General features: G+C 40.1%; 1 protein-coding gene across 3 annotated transcripts in view; it reads left to right on the top strand.

Moving 5' to 3' along the window:
- Window positions 1-13,631, top strand: part of LOC149238023 (Iron-sulfur cluster biosynthesis family protein) — a 279,175-nt gene that overhangs the window by 97,265 nt on the left and 168,279 nt on the right. For all 3 annotated transcript variants that reach the window (XR_016246361.1, XM_089372897.1, XM_089372896.1), the window contains exon 7: window positions 4,451-4,540. Coding sequence is in view for 2 of the 3 variants with exons in the window: in XM_089372897.1 (XP_089229023.1) it covers window positions 4,451-4,540 (90 nt within the window). In the remaining variant the exon portion in view is untranslated. The remainder of the gene's footprint in view (window positions 1-4,450; window positions 4,541-13,631) is intronic.

The following is a 13,631-nucleotide window of genomic DNA, read 5'->3' as shown; positions in this document are numbered from 1 at the left end:
TCCAGAATCAATCCTCCTTCTATTGAAATGCTTCAATTTTGTAACTCTCAAGAAGGAATGGTCTTCCTGAAAGAATAAAGACCTTCAACTATCAAGGATAGATCCCTGTAAAGATTTTTAGTCCTATGCAACATCAATCGTTCTATGTATGGCACTTCCCTATGCATGATATCTTAGCAAATGCAACTCAACATCATCTATGTTCCCTTTTCAGTCCAGCATCATGTATGATATCGTTACAAGTCCAGTAGCCGTGATAATATGTTGATGACAGTGTTATAGTCTTGTTCACAAACGAAGTTGTGAACAAGACAAATGTAAACTTTGGATAGATTATTTTTTTAAAAGGATCATCTACTATGAAGAAGCTACCGGAATCTGTCAGCACCTTTATGAAAAGGGGCACAACTCACTTGAAGCTTTCATACTTAAAGATCAGCTAGGAGAAGAAGTGGATGGCACTTTGAAACAGTTCTTTGTATTGATCCCTATCAGCATAGGTGCCTTGAAGAAAGTGCATGACTTCTTGAGCACGATGAACAAAAGACCTTGATTCTGGCATCTTGGTTGCCTTAAGTGTAGATATATTGGGTAAATTGATACGTTGATGGTTGTCATCTTGCAATTGTAATCTCATAATAAGATCTCTTCTTCCTGGGTGAAGAAAGGCTTAAGAATTTTTCTTGGACCTGAAGCCTTCTAGAAGCTGGTTTCTCTCATATGAGAAACTCTTGATTGAAGGATAAATAACCATCTAAAACAAGACTTCAGAGGGAGCTATAAAATCCCTGATGACTTTTCCTGTCCGATGATTTTCAATGAAAGCAAGTCATGTCAGCTGAGTATGATGACTTTAATAGAGGCTGCATATTATAGATAGCTCGATGGTTATGCTTTGGGCGAAGTTACTTTCCCAATATTCAGAGGGAGAGACTTACGATGTCTATCCTACATAAGAAGAAACTGAATTTTAAGGTCAAGTTTTCCTTCAGAAAGAGGTTGAAAGACATGGATAAACTTTATTAAGAGGGTCTCGGTTGAACATTGAGCTTTGGGAGCTCCTAGGTAGTGTTTTAAGATTCGGCCGGCTCGAAACCGATTCAACTGAGTTGGTCCAAGTCAAGGCCTCACCAGGTCGACTCGGCTAGTGAACCGGTTCGGCCGACCGGGTTATTACCGAGCTGTCTGAGTTGTCGAACAACTCGGTCGGCTTGGTAATACCCCGGCTGACTCTGCCGAGTCCGAGCCTACTCGGCCGGGTTGGATGATAGTGGCCTGTCGTTAATTTTAGGTATGTTCTATGCTAGAGAAATTTATTTCAATTTCTTTTCCACATTAGCATAAATTAAACTGTATATAGAACATAAATATAAATCACAGAAGACAAGCCAAGACAAGAGGACACAAGATGTGGTGCTAGCCAGGAACAAACCCCAATGTGGGGAAACCCTTGATCAATTCTTCTTTTATGTTCTTCAAAGCTTAGCAAAGAAAGTGAGAGAGATAGTACATTTACAATAGAAGTCAATCACTTTGACTTTTGATATCGGCATGAGATTAGTTGAAGACATATTGCTTCAACTGATTCTCGAAGGAGACTCGTTCACCTATCATAGTGCTGCATTCGTCTATTTGTTGCACATTACCATGTGACACCTTGCTGTACTGTCACATGTGTTGAACCTTGATGACTGAGCTACTCTCATCTTCATGCTGCTCATCATGCTACATCTTCCATGGTCTTATTCATCATCAAGCTGCCCATGCTCATGATCTCATTCATCATTATGCTGCCCATGCTCATATCATCATGCATCATTATGCTGCCCATGCTCATATCATCGTGCTGCTTATTATGCTGCCCATGATCTCATACATCATGCTGCCTTCCTTCAGAGACAGATGCTCCGGCTGTTTCGACAGTTCCGACACTTCCGGCATTTCTAGCTTTTCCGGCGTTTTTGGTATTTCCGGCTTTTCTGGCTTTTCCGGTAGTTCCGATAGTTCTAGCGTTTCTGGCTTTTCTGGCTTTTGCGGCAGTTCCGGCTTAAAATTCACATGATTAAAATTCCCACTTAATGTTGTGTAGTGGGTACATCGAGAAGTCATTACATATTACCCCCCTTGAACGCTGTATCTCTGACACCAGTACAATTGAGCACGATTGTGAAGGTGACACTTGACACAAGTATAGAAGGAGAGACTTTTGTAGGATGGGATCCATATGAGTCATCAAACTTGTCATCACATTCTTTTGCATGATCTCTATGGGATGAGCGACATCATAATGTGAAGGAGAGAGATCCATTGAAACAAGTTAAGAATCATCTATAGTGAAATCATTTGTAAGTAGTGGAAAAGATTTTGGTGGATCATGATTAGAAATTTCATCATAGATGGTGAGGAATTACTTAGCTTCACTAAGAGAACAAGTGGTCATAGGCACACAAGTGTCACTACGAACCAAGTCAAGAGCTTGAGAAGCAAGCTTCACATAACAATGCCTTTGGAAACCACTTTAAAACCATTGTCAATGCCCTTTGTACCCCATTGATGATCGGAGAGGAAGGGTCCATATGCAAAGTCCTCAATTGGAGGTGCCTGTAAATTGAGTCAATTATGTCTAAGAATAGCGGAAAGAATAAGCGTCCATAAAGTCTTAAAAAGTTTTCCTTGATAAGTCCAAGCATTAGAGAGGTAATGACTTTTTTGGAGAAAATCTACATTGCGCCACCTTTCATTGCATAACAAAAGAAGGAAGGGTGCATTGGTAGAGGGATTAAAGCCTAGGAAACTGTAGAAAAAGTGTACTAGCCTTGAAGGAGGGTTTGAAGTTTGAACCCTATGAAAAGCCCTAGATAAAGTGCATTGGCCTTAGATGAGGGTTTATAGCCTAGGAAACCCTTAAAAAAGTACATTGGCCTTGAAGTAGGGTTTAAACCCAACGGAACCCTAAAAAGGTGATGATGGAATTAAACCGTAGAACAAGAGATGACCAAAAATCCCAGTTTCGTAGTCATAAAGAAGCCATTAGCCAAAAATATTTAGATCAAATGTCAAATTGAGTAAGAGAGATTCACACTCGTTTTAATACCATGTTAAGATTCACAAGAAATAGTGAGAGAATTGAATGGAACCAACACAAACCCAAAGTTTGCAATAGATATTAGAGAGCAGAGGAAACTGGTGCAAGGGCATTGAAAGACTTCAATAGAAATCAACCAAGAGTGCAACTGCTTGATAGGTGCCCTTAGGCAAATCACGTTATTATGAATGAAAAATAATCACATCATATACAGTGATATGGGGTTTAACGGTAAGTTTCGCTGGGTGAAACCCACGAGATGAGGGTTCAAATCTCATTGAGTATATATATGACCTGTTGTGTCTTGGCTAGAAGAGTAGGCGACCCCATAGTGGACGTCTCGGTTCTTGTTGAGGCATAAGTTTCCTGCTATTGTGCGGCTTGCAGGCGGTCGCACGTAGCCTAGGTTTACAGTGGCAGCCAGTTAGATTTGATCCTGGGTCTGTTCAGGATAACTCTCACTAGTTACCGATTATCCTAGATTTAAAAAAAAGAAAAGAAAAGAAAAATAATCACATCATGATAAATTACGAGTGAGAGTTATATATTTACACAATTTAAGACTTGGGCTCTTTCTTGATGAAGAATTAGGAGACTACATGGACAAGACTGGCTTTAGCCAAACCTAGAAATACAATGATTACATCGGCCGTGGCTGAATGTGAAGGTTGCACCATTATCAACAATGTCAGCAAGTTGGTCCACTGCATGCCACAATTCTTGCAAAATTAAGCATTTAAAAAATTCTTTAGTGATTTGATTGAATTTTACAAATAGTTCAATACTTCTTGTGATTTTTAGAAGAATGACTTGTGCAAAGAGGGCATGACATCATCGCAAAGACTGTTTGTACCATTGATATTATCAGGATGTCTATTTGGCTGAGTATTCCCTTTCAGATTAAATTCTGCATATATTGGAAAAAATGGAAATTGGAAAAGGATACAGATAAATCATTCTTTTTCTCTTTCTTATGTGTGTTTGGGTACATACAAGAATTTCTTTAATGCTACTTTTTTGCTTGCATTCCTCTAGGTGGTTGCAGTTCAATGATTTTCTAACTCCTCTGCCTCTTTATTTATTTTCTGACTATGCTGCACTTAATTGTTTTTCTATGTCCTGCATATCCCAACCCTCTTCACCTTCACTACATGCAGCCAAAATGGATATGGAATTTAAAACCTTAGCAACAAATATAATTCTTTAGCCATTGTTGAGGAACTTTAGCTGCAGCTGCAGGATGGGCTCCAAAATGATTTAGTTTCTTTTGAACATGTGTATTGAACATTTTATTGTGTAAATTCAGATTATAAGGATTTCATGTATAGCATTGTATAGCATTTCCTAATTGGTAGTTTTCTACAGATTGGAGAGTACATTACTTCACATGGTGGGGTTGTCACAGCTGAAGAGCTTGCTCCATATCTAGATGTTCCTCCAATTGATGGAAACAAGGTATGACGCAGAATTGGCAATGTTTGGTTATGGGCCACGGTGAAGAAGCTAGTTCTAAATTCTAATGTAGTTATTTACCAATGATTTTGATATTGTACTAGTAATTTTGTTTCTTGGGGTTTCCAATGCCAATGTTGGCCCTTGGGTGATAACAGTAGTGTAAACTTCTCACTTGAATCTCTCCTCTTTTCAATAATTGTGTGATCTAAAAGTTTGTTTTATATGAATATTGATGGTAAACTTAGATAAAATAAAAACATGTTTTTATGCTGTCCAAAACAGCATCTGTCTCATGGTTCCTGGGGGTTCATTTTGCTTCTTGTTGCAATGGCTATTTTAGGCTTCCTCTATAATTATGGGTGGAATGCAGGAGTGAAGGAAGGAGGTTTCAGATGGGGGGGGGTGTTTGTGTTAAAATCTCTATTCTAGCAACCTACGTAAATCAATTCTGTATGGTTTTCTTATTGAAAATTTAATATAGATTGAATTCTTAGGCTTATAGAATAAAGTACACTTGTTGGAAATTTAACTGGAAGTAAAAAGATCAGTGGAAGCTACAGGAAACCAAATTTCCAAAATACATATAGAGAAATATCCACCCTTCAAACATCAGCTTTTCATTAAAATTACTCCAAGCTTGCATGGGCTCCCAAACTGGGAAAATAGTCCATTTGAGAAAACAATAAAAAATTATAACAAAACTTGGCTGTTTTGGTGCACCATACAACCTGTATGGCCCTCCAATTTTTTTGTAAAGTCCCTCCTGCTCTTGCTAAAATATTTTCCAGAAACTTCTACGACTACCCTTCTCTTTTCCTGGGTTTTATGACCTGTCACGGATCTGATTAGTACGGTTGCTAATGACCTGGCTACCTACTGGGATTGACACACACAGGGGGGGTTGAGATGCTGCCTCCTCAGCCCAAGACCCTGCTATTTATACCCAACTTCCTCATAAAAGGTCAAGGGAGGAATCTCAATTGATACCCCAACCAATTGCAAATAAGACTAGTGCCTTAGATGGGGTCAATGAGAGGTGATTTTTATTTTTGGGGCTGTCCCGCTGTTTCTGTGCATGATTATGCAACATAAAACTAAACAACAAATTAAATCACACCAAATGGTTTAAGATATAGCCTGTAACTACTTAAATTTGATGTAACTACTTATATTTATTTATTTATAAGTCAATGAATACGACTGCCAAGTTATTGCTATCATTATCATTAATATCATCAAGAGTATTTTCTTCATCATAATCTCGCTATCATATAAAACTCTGTCTCATTGTCATACAAATATATGTTAAGGTTACAGTTAGGCAACATGGTCACTGTCAAGTCTCCAAGTCATTGACATTGTGGCACAAGGATATGTGGTTCTCTAATACATATATTCTGAGCCATAGAGAGATTGTGTGCAGAGAAATACAAGTCACTCAACAGAAATGCGAGCCAGAGAGACAAATCAAAGAAAGCCACTGAAAAGCACTATGTATATTTCGAGCCACAGATAATTTATTCAAGCCCCAGATAACTTATTCGAGCCATAGAGTATATACGAGCCACCGTAGAACGTATAGAGCACAAAGTATATATGTGAGAGGATGAGAGCCATAGAACCCATATTTGAGCTACAAGAACATTGTGCGAGCCATGTGAGCCATTGGAATGTATCGAGCCAGTCACTGTAATGTACTGCCACTGTATAATGTCAAGCGTTAGAGATAGCGATGTCACTGAGATATGCCGAGTCACAAAGAAGTGATGTCACTGTGATACCACTGTAATATGATTGTGTGTCATAGAGAATGATACAAGTCACAAAAATTGGACACAGATTATTGCAAGCCATCAAGTCACTGTAACGATTTCAGAGTATATAGCATCCCAGAGAGAGAGAGGTGGGAGCCACCTGTGAATAGTGCGAGCCATGTATATGAAAAGCGATCCATAGAAAAATATATTCGAGCCACAGGCATAGTGCAAGCCTTTCGAGCCATAAGTACATGAGCCACACTGAGCCACTCAAAAATCAAATGCGATGTCATAGGGATATGATCCGAGCCATAAAAAGAATGTGATGCAAGCAAGCCACTGTACAGGAACATAAAGAAGTCCTCACGATGCCACAAAGCTATAGTATTGTTCGAGCCACCAAAGAATGTAGGATGCGAGCCATAGAATATAGAATACAAGCCATAGTGTATAATAATGAGCTAAGAAATAATGCGAACCACTGTAATACCACCATAGAACATTCATTGTGTAATAATGCGAACCATTGTGAAATGCGAGCCCTAGTGTACATAGTGCAAGTTATTGCAATCTTTTGCAGACCTTGGATCTTAGATATGATGATGAGCCTTTTTCAAGAATGCCAACAAAATGTGATTTTCAAACTGCCAACCATTAACCTTAGCTCTAATACCATGTTGAGAAATCAATAGGCAGGTAAAAGTGACGATTTCTCTTACTTGACAATTACTTGTGAAATTACTGTTGGCTTACTATTATTACATTTGTATTCTTCTTTTCATCATGCGATTACCAAAATGCAAAAATATGAAGATCACAAAGAACAAGATATACAAGATATAGGCTCCAAGTTAGGAAAAAAACCCCACAAGGAGGAAAACCCATAAAATCTCCTTTTCCTATAGAATCAAATCAAAGTGAGAAATCCAAGACCCAAGAATCCAACCTCCAAAAAACCAAGTCAAGCCCTCCAAATTCTCAGATCATCTTCCATAGAGAACTTGCATTATTTCAGATTATCTTTCAAAAGAAACTCACGTTATTTCATGTATATAATCGAAGAAACCCACATTCCTTCACAAGAGAGTAGCTTCTGAACTTCGCACATCTTTTTCTCAGAGTTCATCACAGAGAGCACTAAATTCTTCTTGCTCTTTTGGAGGAGGATGTATGCCAATATATAGTTGATCTCATATGCAAAAAGACACTTCTTTTGAGTGAGCTGACTTGTCATCCAGGAGGGTTGACTTGGCTTCTTGAGGCGAATTAACCTAAATTACATTTTGAAAAATTCTTTTTCCTTTTTCTTTACAAGAAGTCCAAATAGGACTTTGACTCTTCGACTCAATAAATCCTAGAAGCATGAAGAACATGCTTAACTAATGAAATAACAATAATAAAAATTCCTTTTCTTCTTTTTGCTTTATACATAATGATACAGGTGCAATGATAATTATAAAAACCGAACCTAGTTACCTTTTTTCAACAGAACTGTAGTTAAGGATTTATGGAGCACAATAACTCACTGCCCTATTATATGAAACTGCAAAGTCTGCATAAAATGATGGGGACCACATCCTATTTTGCCCAATTTGGCTACCCAATGAGTGCCAAGACACTCCTATATCACATACCCATGGGTGGGAAGGTTGGTGGATGTTAAATATGTTGAAGAAAGTGTAACTAGGTTTGGTATTTACAAATGTAACTTTGATCTTTGTACTTGTCAAGAAAAAGAAATATTATTTTTGTAAATTATAAGAATGAGTTTCTTGCTTATTCCATAGGTTTAGGAAAGTCAAAGAGTCAAAGACATGTAAAGAGCTCTTCATGAGCATATGTGTAAATATATATATACTAGTCTAAAAGGCTCTCCAAGACAAGCACAATCCTCCAAGTCAAGCTCAAAGAAGTCTGCAAGCAAAACATTGAAAGAAGGCAGTCATGTCAGCCTTAAAATATATTTAATGTTAGGTTGCATGAAATGGGGAAACGGGTACGAGTCTCCGAAACGGGAAGCCGTACGAAACGCGACCTCCCCAAATTTTGGAAACGGGGAAACACGAATATATATATATATATGTATATGTGTGTGTGTGCAATCATAAAGCATAAATGATACATTATAATTTATTACACTTAAACATTAAGATTTAATTTACATCACATTTACTCATGAATGATCACATAATGAAAATAAAAATATCAGAATATCCAAAAGCAACCTTCATTATATATCCAAATCTCAAAATCAACCTTTATTTATATTAATATATGAGGTTGCAAGTACAATAAAGACTATAAGGCTGCAAGAGAGAGATCCAAATCAGGGTTTTCTGCATCCACATCCCATTCTATAGAAGGACCACTGTTGTATTGGGAGTCTCCTCCATAGTCGAACGACCTTAGTGCTCTTGATTAAATACAAGTTTCATACCCTCCTACCCTACATAATCTTGATTATTGGGAGTTTCCCCTGCATAGAGGGCTTGGTTCTCTTGATTAAATACAAGTTCCATACCCTAGTACATGATAAAATCCAATGGAAACATTGCAATCCTCTCAATCCTGAAAAACAAATAAGTCTGCTGGATTTTGAGTGAGATCTAAAATTCTACTTTCTCCATATGAAATCCAATGAGGGCGAAACCACTTTCAAACATCCTGAGTCATTTCATGGTAATGTTAAAAATTGAAGTAAAAGTATGAAAATGAAAAATAAAGGAGAATATCACTTTTACTTTAAGAATTTAACATTACCATGAACTGCATATGCCTCAAACTTCATGTTGAACTGCATATCAACACTAGGGTAAAAATTCACTTTTATAACTTTAGACACGCATCTAGAAGCAACTAGAAGTCACTAACATACCCTAAAAATAAATTAAAAAACAAATTAAAAAAAAATTTAAAACAAAACACAAGTTAATGAGGAAACGTTGGTCGTACGACCGTGAAACACGTTTCCGGCCGTATTGGTCACGTTTCCGTTTTAGGAAACGTGGCAGTATGGCTGGAAACGCGTTTCCGCGTTTTGTACCAGTTTCCGTATGGAAACGGACCTTTGTACCACGTTTCCTGCAACATAGATTTAATGACACGTTGGCTCAGATGACACAAGAGTTCAAGATGACATGTCGGCTTATTTAGGGAGACGCAACAACTATATATACCCAGCTAGGGTCAACGCAAAAGGGCAATACAGTAACTCAGATGATCTGAGTTTTTAGATGGTTATAAGAGTCTGAAATCCGCAGTATAGGAAGACACAATTTCGGATGTCACAATAAGGAAGATTCAAAGTCTGCCCCTACTACAAATCTCAGATTCATCTAGTGTTTTAGAGAGTAGTTTCAAGGAACATTTCGGATATCACTTTAGTGGACTATCCTGCGGTAGCACACATAGTCTTTGCATATAAATTGTTGATTTGGGTAGCATCGGATGTGCTTTAGCCACGAAATTTGGTGGAGAGGTTAGGGCACATGAGATCTCCAATACCCAAAAAGAGTTTGGGCAGATTCTAAATAGTTTGGGAGATATTAAAATAATTAATATTTTTAATCGAGTCCTTAAGTCTAAACTTAGGGAAATTAAAATATTAATGTGAATTAATATAAAACTGTGTTAGAATGGTCCAAAAGACATGGATCAAGCCAGATCTAATCTTAGCTGTCGATTAGGGACTTAATCTCAGCCATTGATATGTCAACAAGAAAAGTATAAGAGGAGGCTTGAGGGTCACTTGGAGAAGACACCATAGTGATCAGTCATTCTATTCTCTAGAGCGGGGTTTGCTAAGAGAGATAGAATTAGTGATCAGTTGCAGCGAGGGGCAGTGAGTACAAGACAGAGAGGCAGGGACAGTGCCGAGAGACCAGCGTAGAAGTAGAGAGAGGCAGACGCAGAGCCAGAGGGAGCCATGTAGAGGCAGCAGAGTCTGCACAGAGCCAGAAGGGGCTTGCATCATCCACGCAAAGGCTGCAGGAGTGACGTAGAGAGCCTCAGTAGGCTGATGCAGAGGCCAGCAGGGCTGTTGCTGGGCTTTAGAATGTGCTGGAGATGGATTTTGTGGAGCAGGCTTTCTGAATCCCTGTTTTCGAAGAGAGGTATTGCTGTCGGATTTTTTATCTCTGTCGGGTTAGCCAGTTTGGCACCTAATGTACTTAGAAAAGAGTTGCTTAATAATAAAACGCTACACCGGTTTTCCCGCTTTGGGTTTTTCCGGGGACATTAGTCCAAAAATAACGGTGTCATTTGTGTGCTTGTTTCTGTTTCCTTCAGTTGATGATCTGTAATGTGTTGAGCATGCACTTGTATTTATTTTCAATATTTACATGGTAAATAACTTGTTAATTAACATAACAAATAGGTAGGAATAAATCAGTAAAGTGCATAGAGGGTTTCTAGCTGGTAGACTTAGAAACTTCAACATGGTATCAGAGGGTGGTTGCAGATCATAGGATAATTGAGGACATCAGCAGAGTAGAGCAACAACAACAGAAAACAGTTGTCCCAAGTGACAAAAGTTGTTCCTAGCAGCAAAGAAACAAGGAAGGGGTGACGTAGTGCCTGCGTCATCAAGTTCGAGCCAAGAAGAGGCTGCACAGAGGCTGAAGGAGGCAAGGACAGGCTCACGCAGAGCCACACAGAGGCCAAGAGGGCTGACGCAGTTGGTTGAGGGAACTAGTTTACCGGTGCCGGGACTATGCAGAGCCTAGGAGCTCTCACCTTCAGGTTGCTAGAGTTTAGGAGGCTGTGGGAAAGTTGCAGAGTGGAGTTGGTGGGGTGCTCTAGTCAGAACAATACCTAACAAGGCAAGGCCAAGGAGGAGGGAGTTGCTACCGAGGGTTTCTAGCCGAGAAATCCTGATCAGTGGTGCAATTGCATAGACGGTCAGAGTAGGGGGCATCTCGACATCGACAGAAGGGTTTATGGGAGGGAAATCAAGGCTCAAAGGGAGTCACATTGAGAACTTCTAGGAGGGAAGTAGAATGGCAACATGGCACTACACGGAGTAAGAGACCAGGACAGACTGGATGGAGCCTCAAACTTCGTAGTCTGGAAGGCGAGAATCTTATCCGTACTTGACAGAAATTGTGTCGAGCACTTCGCCTTGGGGACGATAACGATCCCAGTTGACCCAACTGATAACGACAAGTACAAGGAGGCAATGGCGAGGGCCAAGAGCATCATCCTTGACAGGGTCAAGCACCATGTAGTACCACACATTGCCAAGAAGGAAATGGAAAATGAGATGTGGGAGGCCCTAAAGAAATTATACCAGCATACTTCTGTGCAGAGAAGGATGTTACTAGAAAATCAGTTGCGGTTATACTAGATGAAGAAGGGAGAATCGATCGACATCTTCCTCGGTCGACTAAATGACATCCGGGATCAACTGACTTCCATAGGGGCCATGCTGGATCAAGAATTGATGGTGAGAACGACCCTGAACGCAGTCTTAGAATACTGGGAGGTATTTGTCCAGAGTATACTCGGTAGAGCGACCCTTCCACAGTGCGAGGAAATGTGGGCAGCTCTTCGCTAAGAAGAGATCAGAAGGCTAAGCAAGACAGGAAGCAGCGACAAGGGGATCAGAGTCAAGCAAGAGGAGGATGTTGCCTTAGCATCTGAGGGAAAGCAAGAGAAACGGAAGAAGGACCTCATTATGCGACCCAGTGTCCAAGGAAGAAGAGTAAGGGAGAGGCCTCCGAGACCAAGGCAGCGCCAGCAAGGGTAGAGAAGGAAGTGGAGACAGACGATGACTGTGCCATGAATGCACACATGCCACTTGAGTGGAAGTGGGGAGATATTGAGCTGTAGTCAGATGGACTATAGGCGATGAGGGGTAGGATCCTCGAGGTACCCAACCTCTTGGATTAGACCATGCTACACGAGCCCCGAAGAGGAGTAGCAAGATTGGCAGATGTGGGTAGAGATGGATGTGGATGAAGCAGCAGAGAGAGCTACAATGCAGAATTCCCAGGACAACGCGAGGCTATCAGGCTGCAATGGTGCGAGAGGCATGAGAGTGTTGTACCAATGCAGGATGGCACAGAGAGGTGTGCAATAGTGCGAGATGCAAGGAGTTGTTGCAGCAGCGCAGAGGTCATAGAGGGAGCACTTGTCAGCGACAGAGGGAGCTTCAGCATCAGGAGTAGTGTAGCCTGATAGAGAGGTCAGAGTTGGGAGATCAGTTACTTACTTCTCAGTCACTGAGTTGCAGTGCAGCAGTTAGCAGTGGTAGTGCTGTTGGAAATAATACTGAGAGGGGGGGGTGAATCAGTATTATCAGATCAGATAAAACTTTTCAATTTCATACTCAGAAACATATACGCGACTTCAGTTAAGTGAACCCGCGTGTACACGCGACTGTGTCTAATGCAACTAGCGTATATCCAGAAATCTTATGATTCAGTTAATCTTATCTTCAGTAAATGCATCAGAACATTATTAAGCATATTAACAGTAAACAGGTGCAGTATAACAGAACAGATCATCACACAAAAGCCACACACATGAACACCATGATATAAGGTGGAAACCCAATGTGGGTGAAAACCACCTGCTGCAATTTGTCTCTTTCTTCTTTAATGAGAACTTCTTTTACAATGTACTGGTGCAGTCCTTTACCAGCACGCAGGCTACAACCTGCAGAGGGCTACAACCCTCTTAGCTCTTGTACTAGCCGATCCATTTACTAGTACGTAGGTGCCTACCTACAGAATGCTTCTTTACTCGTTTTCCAGCTACTAGTGGAAGGGAGCTACAACCCCCTGGCTCTTGTACTGGCTGATATGTTTACTAGTACGTAGGTGCCGGCCTACGATCTACCCGGGACCACGTTTCATACATTTTCATACTGGATCCATAAGACAATCATCATTGTAGTACAACCTGCATCATCAATCACTGAAACACCCAATTCTGAATCACTGTAACCCTGTCAACAATAACCAGACAATCATAGCAACAACCAGATCCAGCTCCATATTCAAATATCATACTTCACATTGTATACGCTACTTGGATGAACCCAACCTGCGTGTATACGCTCTTTTACCAAAACCAACTCGCGTACAGATCTATAAATTCAACCTTAAAACTCTGCAGCTATATCAGACATCAAAACATACCCAGATCATAATAATAAACATGCGTCAGTAGATCTAGTCTATCCAGAGTCAAACCATATGAAGATAATCATTCCAAGCCTTGAGATCTCGTTCCATCATTCATCATCCTCCACATGGGTGAAACCTTGGTTCAGATCACCAACCCATAACCAGCACTTGGATCACACCCTTTCTCAGATCTTCATCACTCAC

Source organism: Pinus tabuliformis, chromosome 8 (assembly GCF_031772625.1).
Source record: "Pinus tabuliformis cultivar Carrire ecotype Pingquan chromosome 8, CPIR1, whole genome shotgun sequence".
NCBI classification, from domain to species: Eukaryota; Viridiplantae; Streptophyta; class Pinopsida; order Pinales; family Pinaceae; genus Pinus; species Pinus tabuliformis.
This window is presented reverse-complemented; position numbering and strand designations above follow the sequence as displayed.